Source organism: Helianthus annuus, chromosome 5 (genome assembly GCF_002127325.2).
Source record: "Helianthus annuus cultivar XRQ/B chromosome 5, HanXRQr2.0-SUNRISE, whole genome shotgun sequence".
Lineage (NCBI taxonomy): Eukaryota > Viridiplantae > Streptophyta > Magnoliopsida > Asterales > Asteraceae > Helianthus > Helianthus annuus.
The window spans coordinates 23826556-23853523 of NC_035437.2; the positions used below are offsets into that span (position 1 = coordinate 23826556).

A 26968-nucleotide genomic window follows, 5' to 3' on the forward strand; every position below is an offset into this window, starting at 1 on the left:
GGGATGCTCCGAATATTCAATTGTAAACGTTGTAGACCGAGTAATGCGGCTTCAACGTCTTTATCCGAACGACTTGGACTGAGTCTTCCGCGAAATGATTCCTTGTGAACGTTGCTAGCTTCTAACCCAGGTACCTGCACATAATCCGTTAGTGATCTTGAGGATACTATTCAGGATGTTACCAATATCTTGAATCAGCATCCCGGATGTGAACAGATATCATATAACCAAGATATAATCCAAGATATTTCTCAGGATATGGGCTCAGAATTTCACCCATAACAGATGTATAGTGTTATATTTGTTATATAATGTTATATAGTGTTACATAGTGTTTTATGGTATTATATGGTGTTACATATTGTTATACGGTGTTTATATGGTGTTATATAGTATTATATATAATGTTATAATACACTTCTCACACATTAGGCCCGTTTTACACTATCCTTACCCTATATATATATATATATATATATATATATATATTAGAATTCAATATGAATTCAATTCCATACTTAATAGTGAAATCAGATGTGTCCTTAAATAAATAAATTAATAAGTGTTTAAGTCACCATTAAAGTGACATTTTAGAACTCGAAAGGACTCAACAAATTTGTCAATATTAGATTATAAAGTTGATATCAATAGAAACTCGACAATTGTTCACCAAAAACCCCTTAAACAAAGGCAATTTTCATCATCTACAATGCTCAGATTTGATTCAAGAACGAACTAGGGTTTATATATTCTCTCCTTGATTTCTTCCCCATAGAACTCCAAATTAGGTAATTCAAAAGCCAATCTTGTTATTTTTTGGAGCTCTGCGAAACCCCTCTAACAATTTCTATGATAGAGGGCATCTACAATTTGAACTGAAATCTTAGAAAATCTAGGGTTCTTGAGTTCTTGAAATTGGGGATTTTAATCCTAGAAGCATGCTTTTGTGAAATTGACCTTATGATAGTGATTAGGATCATGTTGAAATAGATTGTGAAAATTTTGTGAATTTTTAGTTGTCTTATGAATTTACTATGAATTTTTTATCATGATATATCATATCGAAAACTTATATAAAATATGGGTTATCGAAATATAAAACTCACGAACATTATTTTCTGAATTTTTACTAAATAAATAGATTTTGGAATTTGTATTGGACTTCATTATTTATGGAACGATTGTTAATTGAATGATGGAATAACTAAATATAAGAAAATATTGATTTTTGAAATCTATATAAATATTACGAAGATTGATTTTTTTACTAAATTACTAGAAAGGACATCTGATATGTAATAATATAAAAATTGTATTTTCTTGACATGATATTTTATTTTTATATTAGTTTAGTTTATAAACTTACTAGATGGATTTTTGAGAGTTAAACCAAATTTAGCATTTTAAGAAATATGTATATCTATAATACCTTATTTAGAGAACTGAGTTTTTACCGTTATAGTAATTTTACATTGTGTACACATTTTGAAGCAACATGTACAAGAGAGCCAAGCTATTTTATAGGGGTAAACTTGCGCATTGTCAAAAAATTTAAGACACCCTAGGGGCATTTTAGGGATTTCATCCATCCATGGAGTTTTAAAACCCAACATTTATGTCAGTGACTTGAACCGTCCAATTGCATATGCAGAGAAGAGAAAGAGAACCAGAGAAGGCAGAGAGAGCAGCAGGGGTTGGAGAGTGAAAGGGCGATCAGAGAGAGAACATGGAAAGAGGGTTTTCTCACAATCCCGTGAAATTGTTGTAGTGGTCACGCTGGCCACCGCTTCCCTGCCGGCGTTTACCCAAATACCAGAGATCTGATTTCTTCATCTCATTGTAAGATTTCTATACTTTAACTAACTTCTTCATAGATCCAATTTCTTAAATACCAATCGCATAAATTTTCTTTAAAATCCTCGAAATTCATGAAATCTTTATCTATATCAATAACGTAAGTAATCTTATATTATTATTATAAATACCGTTAAATTTGTTTAGGGGTTTATATGATCATTTAATTGTTTGTAGAATTTAAATGACCAATTTCTTAATTAATGGAGTAATTATTCGTATTATGTGATTTAAAAATTTGTAGAAACGTCATCTAGTCTATAGATTGTTTTGATCTGACGATCCATAACCATTCTCTCCATTCTCAAAATTTTGCATAATTTTCTCTAAATCCTGACCCTATATATATATATATATATATATATATATATATATATATAGAGGGTGGGGTTCTAGAGTGAACACTAGTGTATTTGCGAACTGAGTGAACAAATCCTTGCCATTGATCTACACACGTGTATGGCCAGGATCTCATCATCAAATCGTAAAATACACAAGTGTATTTCTACATCAAATCCTGACCATTGATCTACACATGTGTATGGCCAGGATTAGTTCACTCAGTTCGCAAGCTACACTAGTGTTCACTCTTGAACCTAATCCTATATATATATATATACTAGTCGTTTACCCGCGCGATGCGGCGGGAAACATTTCACTTAGGTTGGTGAGTTTAGGGCTATGTACGGGGTGGTTCGGTTTTGAGCCATAACCAAAACCAAATTCACGATGCAACTAAAACACCTCACTTGTTAGTAATTCTAAAGGTGTTCAGTCATTCCTCCTAGAGGTGTACCAAAAAGCTGGTTTTAGAACCGAAACCGAGAAAAAAAACCGAAATCAGTTTTTTATAACCGGTTTTAGAACCGAACCACCGCCGGTTGTAGACCGGTTAGGGATATTCATCTTAGAAACCGGTTATAAAAAAACCGTTTTTTTTTTAAATAAACCTGTTAAAAACCGGTCGTAACCGGTTGGACTGGTTATTGTTTTGAGTAAAAAAACGGTTAGTAACCGAAACTGATAATAAAAAAAATCGGTTTTTGTTTTTGATGAAAAAAACCGGTTTGGTTAATACCGGAACCAGTTTTTGAAAAAAAACCGATTTACACCTCTAGTTCCTCCATTCATAATCTAGCTTTCTTGATTAAACAGTTGCAAGCATTGAATCGTTGTTCCTCCCATCTTACCTTGCGTTTGATGTACCTCTACTAACAGATTCTCGAGTTCATTTGTTAACCTTGATGTCTGTTGTATATACTAAATAAATGTCAAGACCTATAACTATAAGAACACATGATCATTGAGATACATCACATCATGAAATGATTAGAATGCATCAATAACATCCAAACACCCCTAAAGATCCACAAGAGACGACCAACATGTGCCATAGGCAAACTTATCACCCATTTGGCTGATAAACCTTAGATCCACAACACTTCAGCTTTCTAATACACAACTATTTAGTCCAACATTGACATAAGTTGCTATTACAAGCAAAGTGATCATCGAGCATTTTTCACAAATAAAACAATTAAATTAAAACAAAAATGAACAAACCCTTTTACGCCTACTTGTTTTCGACATCCCAGAAAAGAAGAAATAAAAATAGCAACAAATGAAGAAATAGAAGGAAGCCAGTTTCATAAGTCTTAAGTAAAAAAAAATTCACTATGAATGCACATCCATAAGTCATACTTCAACTACCAGTTATCATCACAACATTCCTTCCTTAGAGTCCATATTTTCTATATAAAATTTCAAACTGTAACCATCATGCAATCCTTCCATATTCGTTTCCACCATGTGAAGATGGTATAATATTGGTCGCTATCGGATGGTTGCCCCTACGCCCTACAACAAAGAACAGAAACTTCACATCAGACAATTTTGACTCTTATAAGTAGGTCCACCTGGGTTACGTTTTATCTCTAACGGGTCATAAGTAGCTTAAAAGAAATGGGTCATATGGGTAAAACCTCTACATCATTTTATTCTATAAATTATCCAAGAGAACTGGGTAAAAAAGAAAAAAGAAACTTAGCTAAAAGGTAAAACATGTTAAATGGGCCAAAAGTCTGAACTATATTTTTAATGCACAAGTGTTTGCACATAATTTAATAAGGAAAATTATTGTTAATTAGAGTAAAGTACACGGATGATCCCTATGGTTAACCAAATGTTTAGACGCGATCCCTAGTTTTTCAAAAGTACATAGATGGTCCCTGCGTTTTGCATTTTGTAACACATTTGGTCTCCAACTAACAAATATAAGGTTTTAGCATGTCTAAGTAAGGACCTAAATGTGTTACAAAGTACTCGTGTAGGGACTAAATGTGTTACATCGTGCAAACAAACCAAAGGGACCGTTGGTGTGCTTTTGAGAAGCTAGGGACCAAATCCAAAATTCTGGTCAACCACAGGGACCATCCTGTACTTTACTAATATGATAAGGTTGATAAAAAAATATATAATACATAAACCCTCATAATTTTTTTCCGTTGCCATCAAGATAATACAATTTTTGCAATCACATTTGAGACGTAATTATTTACAAACCAAAGGACAAAAAGTGCTCCAGGTCAATCAGACCCAAACCAAGGTACCAAAAAGTGCCAATTTTGACCCGTATTTTCCCATTCACCTTAACATTGCCATGAATCCAAAAACAACTAAAAAGAGAAATAAGGAAGGTTGTTTAATGTACCCCATGGCGCATTGTTGTTGCTTCCGTGGGAACGTTGACCCGCTGAGCTGTAATTGGAAAGTGGGGGCTGGACCTTGACATGATTCCATTCGCCACCACGAGCACCCATTGACCGTCCGTGACTGAATCGCTGCTGTTGACCCAACTGGTTGGGTGCAAATTGAGAGAATTGGGCATTAAATGTGAAGAACGCATCATAGGGTGAACATACACATCAGGAGATCCATCTGGCATGTGGGAATGCTTGAATAGGCCCGTTTGGCCTATAAAGAGTAAAACACCAATGAAACAAAATAAAGCAAATAAAATAAGTATAACGGAAATCTATTAACCAATATGTAACTTACTTTCACCTTTTTGTCATTGTATGTAAGAAAAAATGTTTTGTTTGTTTGTTTTTTTCACCTAACACATTTGTTTGAGTAAAAAGATAAAGAATATATTTGTGTAACGCCTATCATCATAGACGTTTGATTTCCCTATACTTTCGAACCCCTCTGTGTCATAATAAAGAAAGGAGATTCAGATTCGTATTACTATTAATGATTAAAAAATTCATGGTTTGGATTGTCATAATAAAGAAAGATCATTTCAAGTTTCACGGTTTAATTGAAAACTATCAATGAAGGCAATAAATTAGTGGAAAATAGAGAAAGGAGCTTCAGATTACTATAAATGCAGCCTTCCGTAATGCCCTCAATGATTCCTAAAACACTGGTAAACTGCAAAAATTACCGTGTCTACTTCGCTGCCAGTCCAATAAACCTTACCACCAAAGAAAAAGCTTTGAGGTTCACCTTTGCTGCACTTGGTTTGGAATTTAATGGAGTCAACAACAGTTCCATGTTGAATGATTATCTTTTCAAAAGAGCCTTGAGGCATATAAACCCATCTTTTCCCCTGTGAACCACCCCACGGTCCATGAGTTACGCATCCTTTAATTCTCCACAATCTAATACTAAATAGTTTAATTATCAATCTTTATCTCACACCCTAAGGAAATTACAAAGGTTTGAGTTAAGTGATACAACTCACCCTAAAAGGTAAGCATTGCATTGCTTGAACCGCTGGCCGTTCAGTTTTGAAACATTACGCATAGAGTAAACATTAATGAGTTACCAAACATGACACGATCAGATTGAACTTTTCTCGTTTCTAAAGTGAATTCTTAGAGCAAAACCAAATTAAAAGATAAACACAGAATCACTTAATAGAAATAATTAATCAATAGAACGAATCATTCCAAGCAAATTTAAGGTAAGAGGTTAGTTATTCAAATGCTGAAATAATGTACAGAAAACAAATGATCACGAACGCTAATAACCTTTTTTGATTGAATACGCAATCCGATAAAATAACGAAATTGAAAGAACAAACCTGCAAATACCGAAAATGCTGAAATATGAGAAGTTATGAGATATTACGGTATATATAATAACTGTGAAAAGGCAAAAATAAGGCCCTCTTCATAACCCATGAAATAAAGATCATAAGAATTTCAATCTTGACTCAAACTTGGACAAAAATTACATCACAACGTCAGAATTCATGTCATTAAAACCAAACATTAACTCAAACTTTGACCAAAATCGCATCACAGCTTCATAACCGATGTCAAAAAGAACATAAAGACACAATCTTAATTCAATTTTTTACTAAAATCGCATCATAAAAATCCAATCTTAAATCAAGTTTTGAAACCTAATAGGTTATGCATCTCAAGAAACAGCCATGATTGATAACTGCAACTCAAGACAACTATTATCAGTTTAATAGTGCCATCCAAACACCCCCCCCCCCCTAAAACTGCTTGTTATCTATACCAAACACAGCATGCATTTTCAATTAGCATATATAATTTACCAAACAACATTCCAAATTAAACCCTAACTGAAAACAAAAACCAGAGCAACAAAACTCATTTCCCCTGAAAATTTATCACAAAACCTAATTCGCACAAAAAAAATCAAACTAAAAAAGATCAAATTTGTTCAAAAATTAACAAAAACTCAATTCAATTAAACAGATACTTCACTAACTAAAGATCAACATCTGTACGGACTCGATTTACTCAAAAACCTACCAACATTGGTTCGATTTTAGGGTTTTAAACAAGGAAAAACACCAAATCGGAAGCAGGAGAACCACAATCAAAGTAAAATCGAGTAAGAATTATAGAAAAAAAGCATGAGATATTACCTGAATTGAAGCGAAAATGCGGCAACTAAGGTGTCTCTAACATGTTACATCAGGAGGAAGGTGTCTGAAATAGTCATCCCCATCCCCCACCATGTTAACCATCTGAGAGAAGGTGTCTCGAACAGCCATGGAGTAGTGGCTTATGGTGAACGCAAGGCAAAGAAAAAGCAGATCCAGATCCAAAATCGGAGAGAGAATGAAAAGGGAAGGGAGCTGTGGATTTGAATTTTGAAATGAGATTTGGGGATTGTAAGAAAGCAAGGATTGTATGAGATGCGCGGATCATGATCCGTGTGGAGTTAATGGACGGTAGGATAGGATCATGATAGTGATGGACGGTAGGATCATTATCTTTGTGTTTTTGTTTGAGTTAATAAGGGTATAAGTGGAAAGTGATATTTTATAGTGTTTAAAAGACTTGTACATTATGCTTAAGAGGTGTTTTAAGAAAATTTTTATGGACTTTAAGAAGTCCTTTGGATATGCTTTATAAAGTAGTATATATATATATATATATATATATATATATATATATATATATATATATATATGTATATATATGTATATAGGGTCAGGATTTAGAGAAAATTGTGAAAAGTGTGAGAACGGAGAGAACGGTTATGGATCGTCAGATAAAAACAATCTATGGACAAGATGACGCAGTGGCATTTTCGTAAATAACATCACTTTTATTAGTGTGGCTCACTTCATTAAGGGTAAAAAAGTCTTTTGACTTCTCTACACAAAACGCCAAGCTCATGAATAAAACGCCACATAGCACACATCATCCTAATCTAAACGCCATTAGATATAAAACGCCAAACTATGTCTTTAACCTATAAAGCTGAATAAACAGTACTGAAACAACGAAACTTAATTACTAGCAATTACTATAATAAAAATCGCGCCTAAAATACGCGCTAAAAACTTCCTATATAAACAACCTCTCAGACCTACTAATAACCACACCAAACCCCAATCGCCATATTTTCCTATATACCATTCATCTTAGAAACGCCAAAAAAACCCAAATATCAAAGATTCCAATCCACGTTTTTTGAGATATACTATTTTCTCAGTAAACTTTCACTCGATGTGATGGGCAAAATCCTCAATATAAACGCCAAAACATACAAAAACCACAAAATTTCTAAAACGTCATTTTCATGGAGATTCAGTTTTGTTCTCGATAAGGTTTAGCTGAACGGGATGGACAACATTGTTAGACATCTTTCTTGACTGAGGATTAACAATGTTATCCATCTCGTTTAGCAAAACATTATTGAGTTTAGCATGACCAAAATTAGAGGTTTATGGTACTTTTATTGATTGTGCTGTTTTTTTTTGGGGCGTTTGATTTGCTCGTCCGATCTTATATTGTTTGTTATGTAACTTCGAAGTAACATGTTATGAACAAATAGGTCGAAAAAAAAGATGGAAAAATGATGTATAAATAATGATGTAAAATACCAAACTGAGATCTGTGTGTGTTTTGTAAGAATGAAAAACACAAAACGCCAAACTACTCTTCACTGGCTCTCGAAGTCCTTGTCGATCTTCTTTTAATTACGGCCTGTTTGCATGTCGATGCGTAGTGTCCATAGCCTTTGCAGTTCTGACGCTGTCTTTCTTTGGCCACGGGTTTCGACTTTGATTTCTTTTTCTCGATTGCTATCTCCTGTTTAGATTGCGGGCTCTTCCGAGAACCAGAACCTTTGGATTTATACCCAATAGGGACTCCTATCGGATTCTTGTCGTTTTTATATTGACCGTTATCTCGGCAAATCTATTTCTAGTACTAGCGGGAGGAGCAACAATCTGCATATCTTGAATCTTCTTCATATAAGATTGAACATGATCCTGATATAAGGATAACTCATCTTTATTACCAGATAAACGGTTCAAAGTATATTCCGTTGAAAAAAATAATATCTCACATCATACTTTGCACATTGAGATCAAGCTCGGTCATATATTCACGACTAATTGAGTATTCGGGAGAGCAGTTTGGGAAGCCTCTTTGCGCCATCTATTCAAAATGTATTTTTTTGAAAATTCCTTAATGTTCATACTTCACAAAACATAGAATATATGTGTACATAGCAAACCAGACTGCTCAAAACGCCTGCTTGAGCAACTGCATGTGCAATCAGACTTACGGTACATTACCTGAAAAAACGCCAAAAACAATATCGCTATAACACCATGCAGAGAATGTTTGTCTAAAAAATTTTAAAAAAACACAACTGGATATCATAAAATGCCATGCATAGAAAACGCCAGAAAAAACAAAACGCCATTGTATACCTCAAATAAGGATGTACAAGGCTGCTGGAAGTCATTTATGTAAAACTTAACAAACCTATTGGGCTAATCTTCGTAAAGTTGAATTATGCAATCCGCAATTCCAATTAGCTCAGCTTGAACGTCACAAAAAATATTTTTTGGGTATATGTCAGCAGTTTGGCCTTCCAACACTTGGTAATTACTCTTCAACTGGGGTCGTTTGTATCGAGATTCATGATCATTTTTCCGATGCATGTGACGCTGTGCTTCTATTGCAGTTTCGTAATGAGTCATGAACTCAACAAGAGTAGCTTTTGAATTGCACACTTGACCAAAAAAATGATTCTCACTCTCCAACCTCGATGTCGTTCGCATAAGACCCGACATCTCTTCCATTCTATAGTATGCAGGGATCCAAGATTCCCTGAGTGCAAAAATATCAGATAGCCAGTCATTATCTGCTAAATTGAACTCTCCGATAACCACTTCCCATTCTGATTCAAACTCTTCAGGTGTAAGAATATCCGTCCACACAACACCACAAATACGTTCTTTGAAATTGGTAGAATTGCATAGCCTAACACCAACCTATGTATAACACGAAAATGCCATGCATAAAAAAACATATATATTACACAAAGACAAAACTTAATTATAAAAACAGTAACAAGGTACAGAACGCCATGTATTTTAAAACGAAGTGTATCCTAAAAGGCCAAAGGTAAAAATAGGCATATCAACCTTCAGAGAAAGTTTATGCATCACATGCCACATGCATAACCGATGCCTTGTGTCAACAAATACAACAGAAATAGCCTTCTTCATTGTTGGATCTTGGTCAGTGACAATAACTTTTGGTTGAGAACCAACAACTTTTAGAAAAACTCTCAACAACCAAATATACGTATCAGCAGTTTCCGACGCCAATAATGTAGCACCAAATGTAACATTGCAGTGATGATTGTCTATACCAGTGAACGATACAAACACCATAGCGTATCTGCATATGAAAACGCCATGAGAACTGAAACAATAATAAAATACCATTGCATGTAAACTCATAAAACGCCATTGCATGTAAACTCATAAAAACGTCATTGCATGTAAATTCATAAAAACGCCATTGCATGTAAACCCATAAAAACTCCATTGCATGTAAACTCATAAAACGCCAAAAAAACAGAAGAAGTTGAATTATAAAATATTACTTGTTGGAACGATATGTGGCGTCAAACGAAATCACATCACTAAACACGTGGTAATTATGTTTGGTTTGATCGTCACACCAAAAAAGTCCCTTCAAACGATTGTCTTCGTCTGTGAAGTAATCATACGAGAAATTAGGTTGGGAATGTTTGTTTTCATCCAAATATCTCACAAACATATCGGCGTCGTATTTCCCTATAAACAAGTTAATTTACCCCTTGTAGTTCTTAAATTCAACTTTACTTGCACCCACGTCTTCAAAACTGCCAAAACAAGTCTTCATAACATTAAACGCCTTGACTGGACCCAAATTCAACTTAGACATGCTGTGTATGACATGCTTCTGGAGCTAAGTGAGGTGTCGTTTAGTTGGAAGAAAATGCTTATTAGGATGTTCAACAAGATCATGGTTGTGCTCCTCGACAAACTTATATACCTTCCACGATCCAGCCTCAAAAATTACACCTAACAGTGCACCACAATCAGTCCTCTTTGAAAAGTTGGATCGCACTAAACGCTCCTTTTGATTGGGGTCAAACGTATCAACCTTCTTGTCCTTATATACCCCAGCTCTCGTACACAAGTAATACTGAATATGTAATACACCTTTGGAGTTTGTCTTTGTAGTCCCTTTCCTGGCTGAAAACCCACAATCCTTGGCATACTTAACATACATTGAATAACAATCATCAAGGCTTGTGAATACCATGTCCATTGTGGGCTTTATTTCTTCACTAACGTCAGGAATGATAAATGGTAATCCAGTTTTGGGGCAAAACCTTTGACTCGAGAAAGAAACTTCGTCTGAGAAAACACAGTGAGGAATAGAAAAAATCAGAAAAACACCATTAAAAATAGAAAATGTCTCGTAATAACTTTATAGATTAAAATGCCATTAATTGAATAATGAACAAGGCATAATAAACACATAATTTGAAAACGCTAAAATACGCAAACCATAACTTTATTGATTAACAAAAATAATGAACCAACAATACTAATGCGACATGATAATGAAAACGCCATGATGAGATGAATAATTAAAAACAGTTAACAACATAAATAATTAACAAAAATATAACATCATAATGAAAACGCCAAAGTTAACAAAACTGATATTTACACAAATTAACAAATAGTAATAACGGATGTTTACAAATACTACTAAATAATATTCAAAACTAATCAGGTGTTAAACGCCAATGATCATAAAAACATAAGAAATATACTAGATCCTAAACGACAATTAAAATTTATATAGAAAACTCCAATTATCAGTTCTTACTAATTGTTTAACTATCAATTAAAATGCGATTAAATTGGATACATGAACAACGCCTTTGAAATCGTACAACACATTATGAAATATTAATTTGAAAAAAAAAACAATGAAACAAGCATAAAAGAACAAAAAGCCATATCTTTTGCATGATTTGCAGGAACAAAAATAGGAAACGTCATCGAATTTTACTTTGTCGAACAGAATTCATGTTAGACGCCATAGATCTAAGAAAGCTTACAAAGGAGGTAACAGCTAACAAGAAATCTTTGGAGTTTTAATTTGAAACATATTTATAACGCGAATAAGGAGGGAACATATAAAAGGACAATCGTACCCCTGCATATCAATTAGCGCCTCCTACCACGTGTTGGACTAGGATCCGTTCTCACACTTTTCACCGTTTTCTCCTGATCCCGTTCCTATATACATATATATATATATACACACATATACTATATATATAATGCATATCCGAAAGGCAGAAATGGTCATTTGCGACTTTTTCAACATTTACAACCCTTTAAAGCTTGTTGTACAACCATCTAAAGCACACAACAAATAATGAGAAAGTGAATTCTTGGGCGGCGAAACTAATTTTGGGCAGCCAGATCTGGATTCAATTTTTTAATCCCTTTACTCATCCCAAGACACTTATTATACGCATACTCTCTCACTATCAACTTTTCACTTTCTGTTCCTATTCTTTCTTCTCCCAGAGAAACCCTAAAACACAAATGAAGTCAGATCTTGAAGGGTTTTCGACCTAAAATCATTGTTAGGGGGCTACACTCAAACGAACAAGAGGCTGAGAGGTATGGTTTCTGTGGGTTGGATTCAAGAACTAGGGTTTCTCTTTCTCAGGCGATTCAATGACACCGGATCTATGAATTTCTCTCTATCTGACACGAGATAGATTGACTGGGTTTGACTTCTCGGTACGGTGTTTTTAACCATATCTACCTTTTTGTTTGTATTTGAGTCGATCTACCTTTTTTATTTGTTATTTCAGTCGGATCTATGTAGTACTTTCAGATATTTGTTTAGTTTACATGCAGGGACTTCAAATAAAATTTTCAGTTTACAAATCTATTTGTTAACCTTCTAGGTTAAGAATAAGAGAAAAGAAAAAAAAGATGGTCTTCTGTGCTGAATCTTTCAACTTTGGTAAGTAAAACTCATCTCTAAAAGCTGTGAATTAATATAATTTCTAAGAGCTTACATCTCTGTTTTGTACTTATAAATATGTCTATTTAAATCGTAATCATTTTAGTTGATATTCACAGCTTCAAATCACGTTATTGACCTTTGTTTTGTTCTTACATGATGGTTTTCTATGTTGGATGTAGTAAATTCGCGGTCGACTTGATTCGCCACATGGCAAAGTCTTAAAGCTGTTATAAAACGAGGCAGCGAGCTTGTCGGAGCACAAGCTGCAGGTCCATCGTATCCGGGTGGTCTTTAACAAATGGTATACCATGTTTGTTACCTAAAGATGTGGTGTTACATAATTTAAGCTATTTTATTTTCAATAATGGTCATTGCAGTTGCAGCCAACTGTACCAGCCTCAAGTATTCTTGAATTCCAGTCTTCCATTCTAAAAATGCATTTCCTTAGGTTCGGCTTTTTCTCTCATTGTAACTTGATGCATGAAAATCGTTTAACAATAACGATTTTCTAATTGATCTTTAATTATAATTTTTAATCATAAGTCTAAGTTTGGTATAACAGGTCAACTTGTGGCGGCTTTACATTTCATTAACTCGTGTCAACTTGTGATTCCAGTCATAATAGTCGACTATATCTAATGATTTGAAAGTAAAACGGATGCTTTGAATCTATTTTGTGGATAGGCCTCAGGTTTAATTTGGAATTGCCACTTATGCTTGTGTGAATGGGGATTTTTAAATGGATCTTTGTATTTGTAATTAGAAAAATATTGCTTTTTGTTTTGTTTTAGTTAAAAACTTCTTTGAACTATGCAATTGATATAACAAATTAGACAAACATTGACCTGACATCATATGGGTTCTCTCTGTAAAATATAGTATATATCTCAGTGTTGGGTTTACTCTGTAGACGAACTGTTTGAAAGGCTTTTCTGCAATCACAAAGGAACTAATGTTGATTACTGTATTATTGAAAGAGTTACCTTGGTAATATGTTTACAGCCTGCTTAGATAGTTATTTCTTAACTTGTAATAAATTTAACAAAGTTTTACATGAAAATTTGGGCATAAAATCATATTCTTTCAAATTACTAACTCATCTGGGTAATACGTCTTGACCATTTTCTATTGTGCAGATTCATGTCAAAGTTTAAGCATTATTCAATAAAGGGCCTGCCAGAAAAGTATGCTAAAGTTTTGCTTATTTAAACTTGATTTATGCATATTATTTTATTTCTACTCATATTTTCAATGTCGAATCTTAGAAAAAAAAAAGAGAAAAAACTCCAATTAAGAATTACTCGAATTTGTACTTCGCTTGCATGAATGAGATATTGTAGCTTCTTGAGCTAATGCTTTCTTTTTTAAATTGCAGGCAAGGCGGCGGGGAGGGCGTACCTGACTCGAGCTAAGGAAACATGTTGGAATTGGCCAAGCAGCCACAAACAAATTAGTTAAGGCGTGACAAGTTAGGTCTCTATCTCACCACCCAAGTTTCTTCAAAGTCCTATTTGGCCTTGAATCAATATGTTTTTGCTCCAAATCTTAAAGCATTAATTAACACTATTATGACATTAAACCAATGATGCCGATTGTTAAAAAAAATAAGGTTTTTTAGTTGGATTATTAGAGTAAAAGTTGCTTTACGACCCATAGACATGCTTTGATAATTGCAGGTAAAATAGAAATACATAAGGCAAAAAGATGGTTTGACCATATGAGACCTCGAACTGAAGAAGAAATAGCTTGATTATTTGAAACCAAATGAAATTGGTGATTATACAAAGATATGGGCTGGAGCTGGATAGTAAAGGCAATAGAAAACTTGGAGAGATAACGATGAAGCCGACGACGACGTGATAAATAGAAGAGGCTTAGATTCTCCTTGTTGACGAAAAAAGGTTCGTTTTCTGTCTTCATCTATTATATGATTTTAATTAATATTAAATTAAAAAAATGAATCTAATAATTATTACCTTAAACAAAGGAAACATATGAGTCAATGGATTTATGGGGACAAATTAAAACTCAAGCGTATGCATATGGCAACTTGGCATCTTTTAGTTTAATTTTCAATTTAAAAATGTAAAAGCTTTTTTATGTTCTCGATCATTGGTTGGAAGTCATCTTTAGGAAAATGGATCTGTCTCTAGGCAAGTTCCGATTGTCTCATTATGTTCTGCGTTTTTCAACTTATATTAACTATAAAATTTATAATAAGAACTTGGAATCACCATCATTTGCACCTTACTTGACCTTTAAACCTATTATCATTACATGTTGGTTCGGGCAACCCGACCTAGGGTTCATACCAGTCAATGTAAGATTCATTCATTATTAGTTTATATTTTTTGTGGGTTTGTGGCTTCGGGGACTAATCAAGAAAAAGCATATTCATTTTTTTAGGGTTTTAAGGTTGTTGGGGACTGTTGACCGAAAAAGATGTTGAAGATGTGAGAAGAGAAATTCAAATAATGCATCATTTGGCGAATCACCGGAATGTCATAGCGATAAAAGGGGCTAGTGAGGATGCGATCGTGGTTCATGTTGTTAAAGAGTTATGTGCGGGTGGCGAGCTTTTCCATAGGATTATTCAAATCGGACATAAGGCGGTCTCTTTGCACCGTGATCTTCATATTCTTGGTTTAGTACCAACTCATCTTTAGTAGTGTTTGTTTGAGAACCTGATTCAGATACATAAATCTTGAAGCAAATATGTGGTTCCTAACTGGTTACAGAAACCACTAGCAGAAGAACCCGACACGTCTTCATGTTACGGAGAATGTTCTCGAAATTGAAGGAAAAGGAAAAATGGTTGCTGAAGTTTCGTCTTTGATGATGATCCGAAGCATTCCGAATAACTACACAAAGATTTGTTGCATACTGATTATTGAAATCGAAGAAAAGAGTAAAAAAGATGAATTGAGGCATCCATTGTTAAAATCTGAATCAGTTGGTATGTGTTCATATCAGCGTTGTTTATCACCCTGTCTGAGCATTAAGAGCCCGACAAACATTCTTGCAATTATATCGTGTTAAGATGTTTCTAACTAAACCCTTGAATCCCAATGCTTCTCTAAAAATATTTGTTTCTTTTGCTAGTGTTTTCCATAGTCACAAACGATTGCGGTTTGTATTTTGCATAGCCACCGTTTCCATAGTAAAAAACGGTTGCGTTTTGCACATTCAATCTTCATTGCTTCATTAAAATTAACAAGGCGGTCCCGGATGCATATTTTAGAGAGTCCTTTAAGTACGGATCCTACGGTTGCATTTGGAACAAGAAGTCCAACAATCCGTTCATTATCTGTTGTCTAAACAATATGAATGCACACAACGAATTTGACAACTGTGACAGCTTATTAAAAGCATAAATCACCTCCAATCATTTCCTGGTCAAATCACACACTATAAAGTTTAAACTTATCGTGTGTTGTAGTTTGGAAAGATGACCGAATAGAGATTTGAATAACAAATTGTGGAGAACTTGTTTGCGTTATCCTTCAACATACGCTAAAATACTCTAAAATACGAAACAAAACTCTAAAATACGTAAAAATACGCTAAAATATGATAAAATATGCCAAAATACGATAAAATACATGAAAATATGCTAAAATACGCTGCAATATGTTAATATACGTCATATTACGAAAAAAATACATGAAAATACGTTAAATACGCCGAAATACGTAAAAACACCCTAAAATAGGTTAAAATAAGCTAAAATACGTTAGAAAACGCTCAAATACGTCAAAAATACTATAAAATACGCAACAATATGTTAGAATATGTCAAAATAGGCAAAAATACGTCAAAATACACGACTAATGATATTTCCACACACGTATATATATAACACGACACTATGTAGTACAAGTGGATTTCAAACAAAACTGTACGTAATCATAGAATACGATATTCGCACGCAACCGAATGGCACCGAAACGACGTATGTTGAAGGTATACATCATAAAACGACAAAATACGCGAAAGTTCCGCAAAAAACGACACGTATACGCGTCGAACTGAGGGAAACACGATAAAATTAAATTTGAAATAATGCCATATACGATCGTATAGGCCTATGTCGTATCGTATATCGGCTTAATACGCATCGTATAGGCATATACGATGCGTATTAAACGTTGAATTTTCTAAAAAATACCCCTGAATTTATCAGAGAAACAAACAGGGGTATTTCAGTAAATTCATTGATTAATACGCATCGTATAGGCCTATACATGCGTATTAAACTATAAATTTCTCAAAAATGTGTTTCAAATCAAGGTTTCCATCATTAAGAAACTGTTTGATTTCACGGTGAGTGTAGAAATTAGCGACGGAGAAACTGTTCAACACAGACATGCATTAGGAAAGAAGCATATAATGATTCCTCTCAATTGAATAGACAGACACTTGCTTCATAGGACACACTTGAATCGTCTCAGAAGTACTGAACAACCGAAATAACAGATTCGGTTTCATCAGCTGCATCGTTTACCGTGGAATGCATCCTTATTTGTGTAAATCGCACAAACAAGCATGCCTTGAACAAGTATAGAACACTCGTAATCGTCAACCGGCTTTGAAACTAGACGGAATCTATTAAGAAACTGTTCGATTTCACGGTGATGGAGAAATTAGCGACGAAGAAACTGTTCGACAGAGACATGCATTAGGAAAGAAGCATATAAAGAACCTTCAAAAGTTAGAGAATATACAGACTTCAAAAGTTAAATATATTTTATTAGCTATTATACCTCGTTTAATAGCAAGATAAGAAGGATGAGATATCGGCAGTTAGCTCGAAGAAGTTTCTCTCGATCAGGTGTTCCAATAGAATTCCCCTGTTAACAATATCTTGTTAATTGTTTCAGATGACATGCTTGGTAACAAAGAGGAACACTTTCTTCTTTTGCTCTTCAATCTTTGTTACTTGTTAATGTTTTATTTTTTTCTACTTTTAGAAAGGTTAGACCACCTCACGACTGTAATAAAACGGAACATAATCCCAGAATGTCTAGAGAAGCGCTTTTATCATGTGTCATATGTTGGACGAAATATATGGATGGAAAGCCCGCATAGTTTGTTTTTTTTTTATAATTTTACAGACGATTTAGAGAAACAAAGAATACGTTACGAGATTCTTCGAGAATTAGAAAAGGATAATATACGGAACGACAAGAGTGTTGGTCTTTTCTCCCACATGTGATCTAGAGGTCGGTCTCTGGTGGGCATAAGATCCGTGGGCCCTAATGTCGGATCTGTGACTCCATGGAAGATGTGATTAAGGTAAGCGTGCCGTATCATGTGTCATGTGTCATAAAACGGAACATAATCCTAGATTGTCTAGAGAAGCGCTTTTATCATGTGTCATATTAGATAAACATAATTTTACAAACGATTTAGAGAAACAGAGAATATGTTACGAGATTCTTCGAGAATTAGAAAAGGAGAAAATACGGAACGACAAGGGTGTTGGTCTTTTCTCCCACGTATTGTATCAAATGAACTGTCACGTGTGATTGGCACGTGTGATTATCAAATGACTACTTCAGCGGTCTAGTCCTAGCTAGTTTCTCCCACGTGTGTAACACCCCAAAAACGGGTTTATTAATTATAATAAAGTAACCGAAAATAAACGGGTAAAATACGGTAGTGATAAAAATAAACCCAGTAAATATTAGGATCTAAATAAGTAAGCCTAATATTAACTAAAAAGTGAATCAAAGCTTTGGAGGAAATAATGCTTATAAAAGACCCGAGGTAACGGGGTGTATGTAACACCCTAAAACATAAATCCTTTTATTATAAATCCGACGTTGATATTAACGAGATAAACTAACTAGTGATAAAACTAACCTAGTTAGATAAGAGTTTAGTGATAATAAATTAGAGTGTTAGAAACACCCAAAATAAAAACCTCAGGAAAGTAGGAGGGTTAAAAGTGCCAAGTATGAAACAAGTTTTATTAAACACAAATAAAATAAAAATCCAACACACACACTGGTGTGTGGATCGACCAGAACGTAGAGGGGGGCGATCAGGTTTCTCCAAAACCCTAACTCACCCAAAAATTCACAAATTGAAGGTCAAGATCAATTCCAAAACAAAATCTGAGCCTAGATTGGTGATCTCCATTGCAAGGGGGTCATAAGGTATGTGAAATTTGATAGAAAATCTCTACTTGAAATTCTGATGAACTTAGAGAATTTAGAAATTTTTGATGCATGATTGTTATATGGATGAAATAGGAACATAGTAGTGTCTAGGAGTAAACCCTAGACAAGTATATGTTAAAATCATGCTTAGCTCAAGTAGATTCAGATTTTTGTTGATATTAAATTCATGTATGAGATGTTTTTAGGGTTTTGATTACTAAAAATTAGTGTTATGATGTCAAGAACATGCTTAAATTGAAAGCTGAATTCAAACAGCTCCTGATCAGAATTTACAGACGACTTGTATTGGCTGTAACCTGAACAAAACGTGATAAAAACGTGTGTTTCTTGACTCTAAAAGGTAATTCCAGGAAATATCTTTAAAACCCCACTGGAATCGCATTTTTTCGACGAAAATTGAGCGTTTTATGAATTTTTCCGTATCAAAGGTTCAAGCTGTGTTTTTTGGCAGAATTTGCAGCCCATTACGAATGTCATAACTCAATTTAGTAATTTAGTTATGGTCTCAAATTGTTACTGTAGATAGTTTTAAGTGATTAGAAGAATCGCCAATTGGAATTTCGTCAATCGGATAAACGAGGAACTTTTAATGAATTTTTCCGTAAGCTGCAGTCAGAAGTGACGAATCTGATTGCAGCATAGTAAATGAATTTTTATAAATTTTTGGTAGAGAGTTGGACTCTAAAAATTTAACACAAGGATAACCCCTCCGAGGGGCACGTCTCATAAAAATATTGTAATTTTTGCAAGCTCGTAAGTATAGTAAACGGACGTCCCCAAACAGCATATTTTCAGTGAAATAAGCTATACATGTTAATGAATGATCAATGCAAGTTGAATATGAAATTATGCAAATGTATGCTCCTTATCAAGTACAATGATGTATGCTAACAAGAATGTGTTAATGATAACCGGAAAGCGTAGGAGCCATGTCAACATGGACACGAGCATGGAAGGGCAATGGGTCAAAGCTAAATACGGAAGCTATGCATGAACTCGGACGCACGAGGTAAGTGATTTCTGTAATCACTTCTTATTTTATTTAAGTAAAGTAGCGTTAGTTGATTAAGCATGATGATGTTTGAAGTTTCATATGGTTTTGGTCGTATGAAATTGGTAATTTTAGCTTAGTAGACCGAATGGGACAATATAAAATTGTAATGATATGACGAATAATGTCTAAGTAATGGCTACGGTATGTAATCGGGTAATGGGTAAAATTGCACATAAGTGCACCAACCGAGAATGGGGACTTAGGTTACTGGGTCAAAGTGAAGGTATACTTTAGCACGGAACGTTTGTACAAGCAATGTCGATAGTATTTCATGTGCCCGGTTAGTGTAAGGTGTTATAACATTAACATTATGTGAGCCTTAAGTGTAAACATATGAGTTGTTGATAAATGCATGACGGGTCGAATAATTCGTAATGAATAATAAGCCGAAAATGTATAAGTTAAGAATTTCCTTAACCCGGATGTTGGATTTTAAGTTCACATAATAGAATGTTAGTTTACAATCATGTAGGAAGAAACGAGAGGTTAATCGGGGAAACGGTTTAAAAGCTATGCAAGTTTTTGTGCGTGCGAACGACGAAAACAACACAGCAGAAAAATGGCAAAATTAGAGGTCGTCGCCGACGCCTTGTGCATTTTCAGTTTTCTCCGACGCCTAATTTTCCTGTCTACGGAGGTTTCTGGCTACGCGAAAAACTAATAGCCGTCGCCGACGGCCTCCACATGTTTAAAATGCTGAAATTTGTTAATTAAGTTATTTTGTGTACCGTAAGCTTCGGTATATTAACCGTGGTCTACGACGGGCCTCCCAAACATAATTTTGAATGTTTCCTTTATGTTTTTGGATCATAAATCCAAGTCTAAGCACTCCATAATTAATGTACGAGTATGATAAGTGAATACGAATAAGTTAACCAAGAATTGAATGTAAGTAAGTATGTGTAGACATGACTATGTAAGCATGTAGTTATGTATATAGGTAAGTAGATGTGTAGATATGTAGGTGCGTATGATTAGACGTATGAATATACGAATGCATGAAGTAGGATTCATTGCCTATGAAAAGAATGGGACATGTATGCATGTATACATGGCTTCAATACGTTTGAGTATGGACGTTACTAATGATGTGCTTTAGATTGGAATGTAATGCAGGAATGAGAATGTCAGACTCTTGTAGAATTGAAGCCGAACCTGGAAGCCGAACTCGAAACAAAGGAATCCGAGAGGATAGTCGAATGAATCAAAGTTTATGTTGTTGAATGTTATATGATTTTTAATTGTACCAGATTATTGTTGTATGATTTTGTCAATGACTAATGGTTAAGTTGTATGTGATGTCCACAGGTACTACACGGATTTCTTCTACCACTATCGAAGATAAGCGGGCATAGATCGAGTCGAATAACAAGGATTGTACGGAAAGAACGGTTACGTAGTCTTAATTTTGTAACGCATTAATTTGTAAAAAGGGAAGTGAATTTTGTAAGCTTCTTCTTGAATGTGTGTATTGTTTTAAGATCGTAAAGAAATTTTTAAAGCTATTTTTTTTCCGCTGCGTTATTTTTAAGTTCTTACACGATGATCTTACAGGGAATCGTTCTTATTACGAACGGGTCATGCCCGAATTTTTCTTAAATAATAGTATGGTAATATTACTTTTCGGATTAAGAAATATGGGCGTTACAAGTTGGTATCAGAGCCCTGGTTTGAGGGAAATCAAGTATGAGGAGGCAAATACTTGAACTCAAACCTGTGTGCTCTTGTGACAAGGAACCCGTACAATCCAAGACTCGATCAAGATCTAAAGGTAGAAGCAATGTAAGTATGAATTTAAGTATGTTTATGAAGATACTAACATTATGTTGTGTGTAAAATAAGCATAGTTGTTTGGATGAGGATGATTCACGACTGCGGTCTCCGACCGACACCAAGGACGCAGTAAGATAAAGTGGTTCCAGGTACGTAGATTCAATATATGTAAGTACATGTAATGTTAAAACCTATCAAAAGAAGAAGAATTTTAAATGAAAGATAATAATGCGATAGTAATGAAGTTTTGAAAATGCTACACGTGCCGAAACTTAATCCTTCGGACATAAGGTAGCGATTACACGAAGACACGAAACTAGTATGTGGATCGTGTACCTGGCCAGTACACAAGAAACATATGACGTTCGTGAGACCGTGATAATTGTTACAAGTATGTCCGCTAGAACTAGGTAGTAGGTGGACGTGGGGGTGAAGAGGAGTGTAAGACTTTCAGGAATGAAAGTATGAATGATATGTTAGAATCCGCGAGACGGATTCGAAGCATGAAAGGAATGAAAGCATGAATGATGTGCTAGAATCCGCGAGACGGATTCGAAGCATGAAAGGAATGAAAGCATGAATGATGTGCTAGAATCCGCAAGACGGATTCGAAGCATGAAAGGAATGAAAGCATGAATGATGTGCTAGAATCCGCGAGACGGATTCGAAGCATGAAAGGAATGAAAGCATGAATGATGTGCTAGAATCCGCGAGACGGATTCGAAGCATGAAAGGAATGAAAGCATGAATGTTATGTTAGAAACCGCAAGACGGATTCAAAGCATAGAAGGGAATGAATTATAAGAATGAAAGGTTTAAATTCGTAAGTAATTACGTACCAAACAAGTAAATATTCTTTAGAAAGTGGATATTACTTAAGTTATGTTTTGAACTTCTATCTATATAAATATTTACGTGAATACGTTGTATGCAAGATGGTTGAGATGTATAAATGAGTCATACGGGTCAAATGGGGATTGCCATTGAACCCGATATTTAATGTTTTAAATTGTCAAGTCTTATAATTGTAGGCGAACATAACGCATGATCATCCAATGCCACAGATTGGAAAGAAATAACCATCGTAAGTTATGGATAACGAGTCAAAGGTTTCGATTCGCGCAAGGTATGTACAAATTTATGCTTTCTTTTGAGTAGGGGCTTATAGCTCGACTAAAGAGGGATGTGCCAGAAATGGGTAGTTGGTAGACATATGGTCAGAATGTAGTTTACAATTGGATTTCCGAACAAGTTAAACAAAGTAAGTGATAGTTGCTAAGCAGGCATTAGTAAAGTTAGCATGAAGTATTTGATTTACTATGTAGGTAAAGCCAATGTAAGCTATTGTAGTAGCAAGAAACCTTAGCTGAAAGAAATAAGCTATGAGCAAGTTACATGAAAGGTATATTACTAAATGACTCTTGTGGGTCAAAATGAATGACGGGCTACGACCCGAACAATAACTTAAGTATGGACGGGAAGGGTAAGTTTTGTAAGAAGAACGGAAAGGATGTATTAAAGTACTTGTATGTAAGCATGAATGGAAAGAAATACAATCGTGTATTTCATTACATCCATAATAATTAAGAAACGTTAGTTAGACCTTGGAAAGCCAACTGTAATGGGTCGGTGAAATAATTAACAAAACGAAGGAATTGTGGGTGTTTATAACACTAAACAGAATAAATTGGAAAGAATGTAATAATGATAAGTACCAACGGAAAATGCTAACCTTGATGCTACGTTGTTGGCTATGTTCATTTAAACAAGATATTGTTAGAAGGAAGCCCATGAGCGGAAGCCATTCATGAAAGGAAGGGAATCGAACCGACCTTGACACGGACTCATTCAGAAGCGGGCCAATCCGGTTTGCAGATCGTTAAGTTATACAATGAAGGTGAGGTTAGTAAAATGTTTAATTCTAGATTGAAAGGTAAGAATCTGTGAATTATTTGTACATATGAATGAAATGAATGGTAGGACAAATATAGTATAGTATGAAATAACCGACTAGCAATGGTCATCTTTAGAAAGTATTTATGTCAATAAGAGGAAGATTTAAGGACCCTGAATGAAAACTTGGAACTAGTTGATTAATGCTCATATGTTGCTCTTTGCACGACATGCCGGTTTAGTATAAGGAAGTAATGTGAAAGATTAAATAAAAGGTTAGACATAAGGTTGTAAGTAGTTCAAGTGGCGGTAGAAAAGTAGATTAACGATTGATCCTCATAACAAGTACAGATAATGAGATTTAAAAATGATAGTTATGTTAGAATGTTGATGCTTGGATGTTTACGGTAATGCGTACTATCATACGCTCACTTCACATAGGGACATGAAGGAACCTAGAAAGGATGTTAGTTTCAAATTATGGAATATGGGATGTGTCACAAACGTCAATTCCTCACAACATACTTATGTAAGTCGTCCAATGTAACCTGAATGAATAAACGAACGAAGAGTAAGACTAGACGGGTTATAGAAGGAATGAAAGAGGTTTCGGGGACGAAACCTTCTTTAAGGGGGGTAGACTTGTAACACCCCAAAAACGGGTTTATTAATTATAATAAAGTGGGGTTTATTAATTATAATAAAGTAACCGAAAATAAACGGGTAAAATACGGTAGTGATAAAAATAAACCCAGTAAATATTAGGATCTAAATAAGTAAGCCTAATATTAACTAAAAAGTGAATCAAAGCTTTGGAGGAAATAAAGCTTATAAAAGACCCGAGGTAACGGGGTGTATGTAACACCCTAAAACATAAATCCTTTTATTATAAATCCGACGTTGATATTAACGAGATAAACTAACTAGTGATAAAACTAACCTAGTTAGATAAGAGTTTAGTGATAATAAATTAGAGTGTTAGAAACACCCAAAATAAAAACCTCATGAAAGTAGGAGGGTTAAAAGTGCCAAGTATGAAACAAGTTTTATTAAACACAAATAAAATAAAAATCCAACACACACACTGGTGTGTGGATCGACCAGAACGTAGAGGGGGGCGATCAGGTTTCTCCAAAACCCTAACTCACCCAAAAATTCACAAATTGAAGGTCAAGATCAATTCCAAAACAAAATCTGAGCCTAGATTGGTGATCTCCATTGCAAGGGGGTCATAAGGTATGTGAAATTTGATAGAAAATCTCTACTTGAAATTCTGATGAACTTAGAGAATTTAGAAATTTTTGATGCATGATTGTTATATGGATGAAATAGGAACATAGTAGTGTCTAGGAGTAAACCCTAGACAAGTATATGTTAAAATCATGCTTAGCTCAAGTAGATTCAGATTTTTGTTGATATTAAATTCATGTATGAGATGTTTTTAGGGTTTTGATTACTAAAAATTAGTGTTATGATGTCAAGAACATGCTTAAATTGAAAGCTGAATTCAAACAGCTCCTGATCAGAATTTACAGCCGACTTGTATTGGCTGTAACCTGAACAAAACTTGATAAAAACGTGTGTTTCTTGAGTCTAAAAGGTAATTCCAGGAAATATCTTTAAAACCCCACTGGAATCGCATTTTTTCGACGAAAATTGAGCGTTTTATGAATTTTTCCGTATCAAAGGTTCAAGCTGTGTTTTTTGGCAGAATTTGCAGCCCATTACGAATGTCACAACTCAATTTAGTAATTTAGTTATGGTCTCAAATTGTTACTGTAGATAGTTTTAAGCGATTAGAAGAATCGCCAATTGGAATTTCGTCAATCGGATAAACGAGGAACTTTTAATGAATTTTTCCGTAAGCTGCAGTCAGAAGTGACGAATCTGATTGCAGCATAGTAAATGAATTTTTATAAATTTTTGGTAGAGAGTTGGACTCTAAAAATTTAACACAAGGATAACCCCTCCGAGGGGCACGTCTCATAAAAATATTGTAATTTTTGCAAGCTCGTAAGTATAGTAAACGGACGTCCCCAAACAGCATATTTTCAGTGAAATAAGCTATACATGTTAATGAATGATCAATGCAAGTTGAATATGAAATTATGCAAATGTATGCTCCTTATCAAGTACAATGATGTATGCTAACAAGAATGTGTTAATGATAACCGGAAAGCGTAGGAGCCATGTCAACATGGACACGAGCATGGAAGGGCAATGGGTCAAAGCTAAATACGGAAGCTATGCATGAACTCGGACGCACGAGGTAAGTGATTTCTGTAATCACTTCTTATTTTATTTAAGTAAAGTAGCGTTAGTTGATTAAGCATGATGATGTTTGAAGTTTCATATGGTTTTGGTCGTATGAAATTGGTAATTTTAGCTTAGTAGACCGAATGGGACAATATAAAATTGTAATGATATGACGAATAATGTCTAAGTAATGGCTACGGTATGTAATCGGGTAATGGGTAAAATTGCACATAAGTGCACCAATCGAGAATGGGGACTTAGGTTACTGGGTCAAAGTGAAGGTATACTTTAGCACGGAACGTTTGTACAAGCAATGTCGATAGTATTTCATGTGCCCGGTTAGTGTAAGGTGTTATAACATTAACATTATGTGAGCCTTAAGTGTAAACATATGAGTTGTTGATAAATGCATGACGGGTCGAATAATTCGTAATGAATAATAAGCCGAAAATGTATAAGTTAAGAATTTCCTTAACCCGGATGTTGGATTTTAAGTTCACATAATAGAATGTTAGTTTACAATCATGTAGGAAGAAACGAGAGGTTAATCGGGGAAACGGTTTAAAAGCTATGCAAGTTTTTGTGCGTGCGAACGACGAAAACAACACAGCAGAAAAATGGCAAAACTAGAGGTCGTCGCCGACGCCTTGTGCATTTTCAGTTTTCTCCGACGCCTAATTTTCCTGTCTACGGAGGTTTCTGGCTACGCGAAAAACTAATAGCCGTCGCCGACGGCCTCCACATGTTTAAAATGCTGAAATTTGTTAATTAAGTTATTTTGTGTACCGTAAGCTTCGGTACATTAACCGTGGTCTACGACGGGCCTCCCAAACATAATTTTGAATGTTTCCTTTATGTTTTTGGATCATAAATCCAAGTCTAAGCACTCCATAATTAATGTACGAGTATGATAAGTGAATACGAATAAGTTAACCAAGAATTGAATGTAAGTAAGTATGTGTAGACATGACTATGTAAGCATGTAGTTATGTATATAGGTAAGTAGATGTGTAGATATGTAGGTGCGTATGATTAGACGTATGAATATACGAATGCATGAAGTAGGATTCATTGCCTATGAAAAGAATGGGACAGGTATGCAT

The 26968-nt window shown here is 34.8% G+C and overlaps 2 protein-coding genes and 2 long non-coding RNA genes across 9 annotated transcripts; 2 read left to right on the forward strand and 2 right to left on the reverse strand.

Annotated features, from left to right (window-relative positions):
* Positions 1 to 3319: 3319 nt before the first annotated feature.
* LOC110890076 lies at positions 3320 to 7042 on the reverse strand. Of its 6 annotated transcripts, none has more exons than XR_002564198.2 (4): positions 6764 to 7031; positions 5889 to 5941; positions 4565 to 4827; positions 3320 to 3711 (listed from the first exon to the last, which is right to left on the reverse strand). XR_002564198.2 is itself a non-coding variant. In XM_022137643.2 (4 exons), exons 2-4 carry the CDS (start codon positions 5444 to 5446, stop codon positions 3688 to 3690), a joined length of 372 nt encoding a protein of 123 aa, XP_021993335.1. In that variant the 5' UTR covers positions 5447 to 5464; positions 6764 to 7032; the 3' UTR covers positions 3320 to 3687. The 6 variants fall into 6 exon arrangements, 2 of the variants coding, with proteins under 2 accessions (XP_021993335.1, XP_035846136.1); XM_022137643.2 differs by lacking the exon at positions 5889 to 5941 and adding an exon at positions 5362 to 5464 and having other exon boundaries at positions 6764 to 7032; XM_035990243.1 differs by lacking the exons at positions 5889 to 5941; positions 6764 to 7031 and adding exons at positions 5362 to 5464; positions 5600 to 5873.
* A 2091-nt stretch (positions 7043 to 9133) lies between these two features.
* Positions 9134 to 10970, reverse strand: LOC110888097 (protein FAR1-RELATED SEQUENCE 2-like). Its single transcript, XM_022135637.2, has 4 exons — positions 10692 to 10970; positions 10471 to 10604; positions 9791 to 10049; positions 9134 to 9637 (listed from the first exon to the last, which is right to left on the reverse strand). Exons 1-4 carry the CDS (start codon positions 10968 to 10970, stop codon positions 9134 to 9136), a joined length of 1176 nt encoding a protein of 391 aa, XP_021991329.2.
* A 7714-nt stretch (positions 10971 to 18684) lies between these two features.
* Positions 18685 to 21707, forward strand: LOC110890075. Its single transcript, XR_004893154.1, has 3 exons — positions 18685 to 18865; positions 19809 to 21158; positions 21252 to 21707. It is a non-coding gene; the product is annotated as an uncharacterized LOC110890075 (long non-coding RNA).
* Positions 21708 to 24309: 2602 nt separating this feature from the next.
* On the forward strand, positions 24310 to 26311 carry LOC110890074. Its single transcript, XR_002564192.2, has 2 exons — positions 24310 to 24845; positions 25789 to 26311. It is a non-coding gene; the product is annotated as an uncharacterized LOC110890074 (long non-coding RNA).
* The last annotated feature ends 657 nt before the right edge of the window (positions 26312 to 26968 follow it).

Excerpts from the sequence above, each read along its gene's own strand:
- LOC110890076 (XM_035990243.1), bottom strand. The coding sequence starts at position 5,620 with ATGCAATGCTTACCTTTTAGG. Across the intron at positions 5,465-5,599 it reads TGCAATGCTTACCTTTTAGG|GGGAAAAGATGGGTTTATAT; the intron begins GTGAGTTGTATC and ends GGTGGTTCACAG. Across the intron at positions 3,712-4,564 it reads CAACAACAATGCGCCATGGG|GGCGTAGGGGCAACCATCCG; the intron begins GTACATTAAACA and ends TCTTTGTTGTAG.
- LOC110888097 (XM_022135637.2), bottom strand. The coding sequence starts at position 10,970 with ATGGACATGGTATTCACAAGCCTTGATGATTGTTATTCAATGTATGTT. Across the intron at positions 10,050-10,470 it reads GAATTTAAGAACTACAAGGG|ATACGCTATGGTGTTTGTAT; the intron begins GTAAATTAACTT and ends TTTCATATGCAG. Across the intron at positions 9,638-9,790 it reads TGCATAAACTTTCTCTGAAG|GTTGGTGTTAGGCTATGCAA; the intron begins GTTGATATGCCT and ends TGTTATACATAG.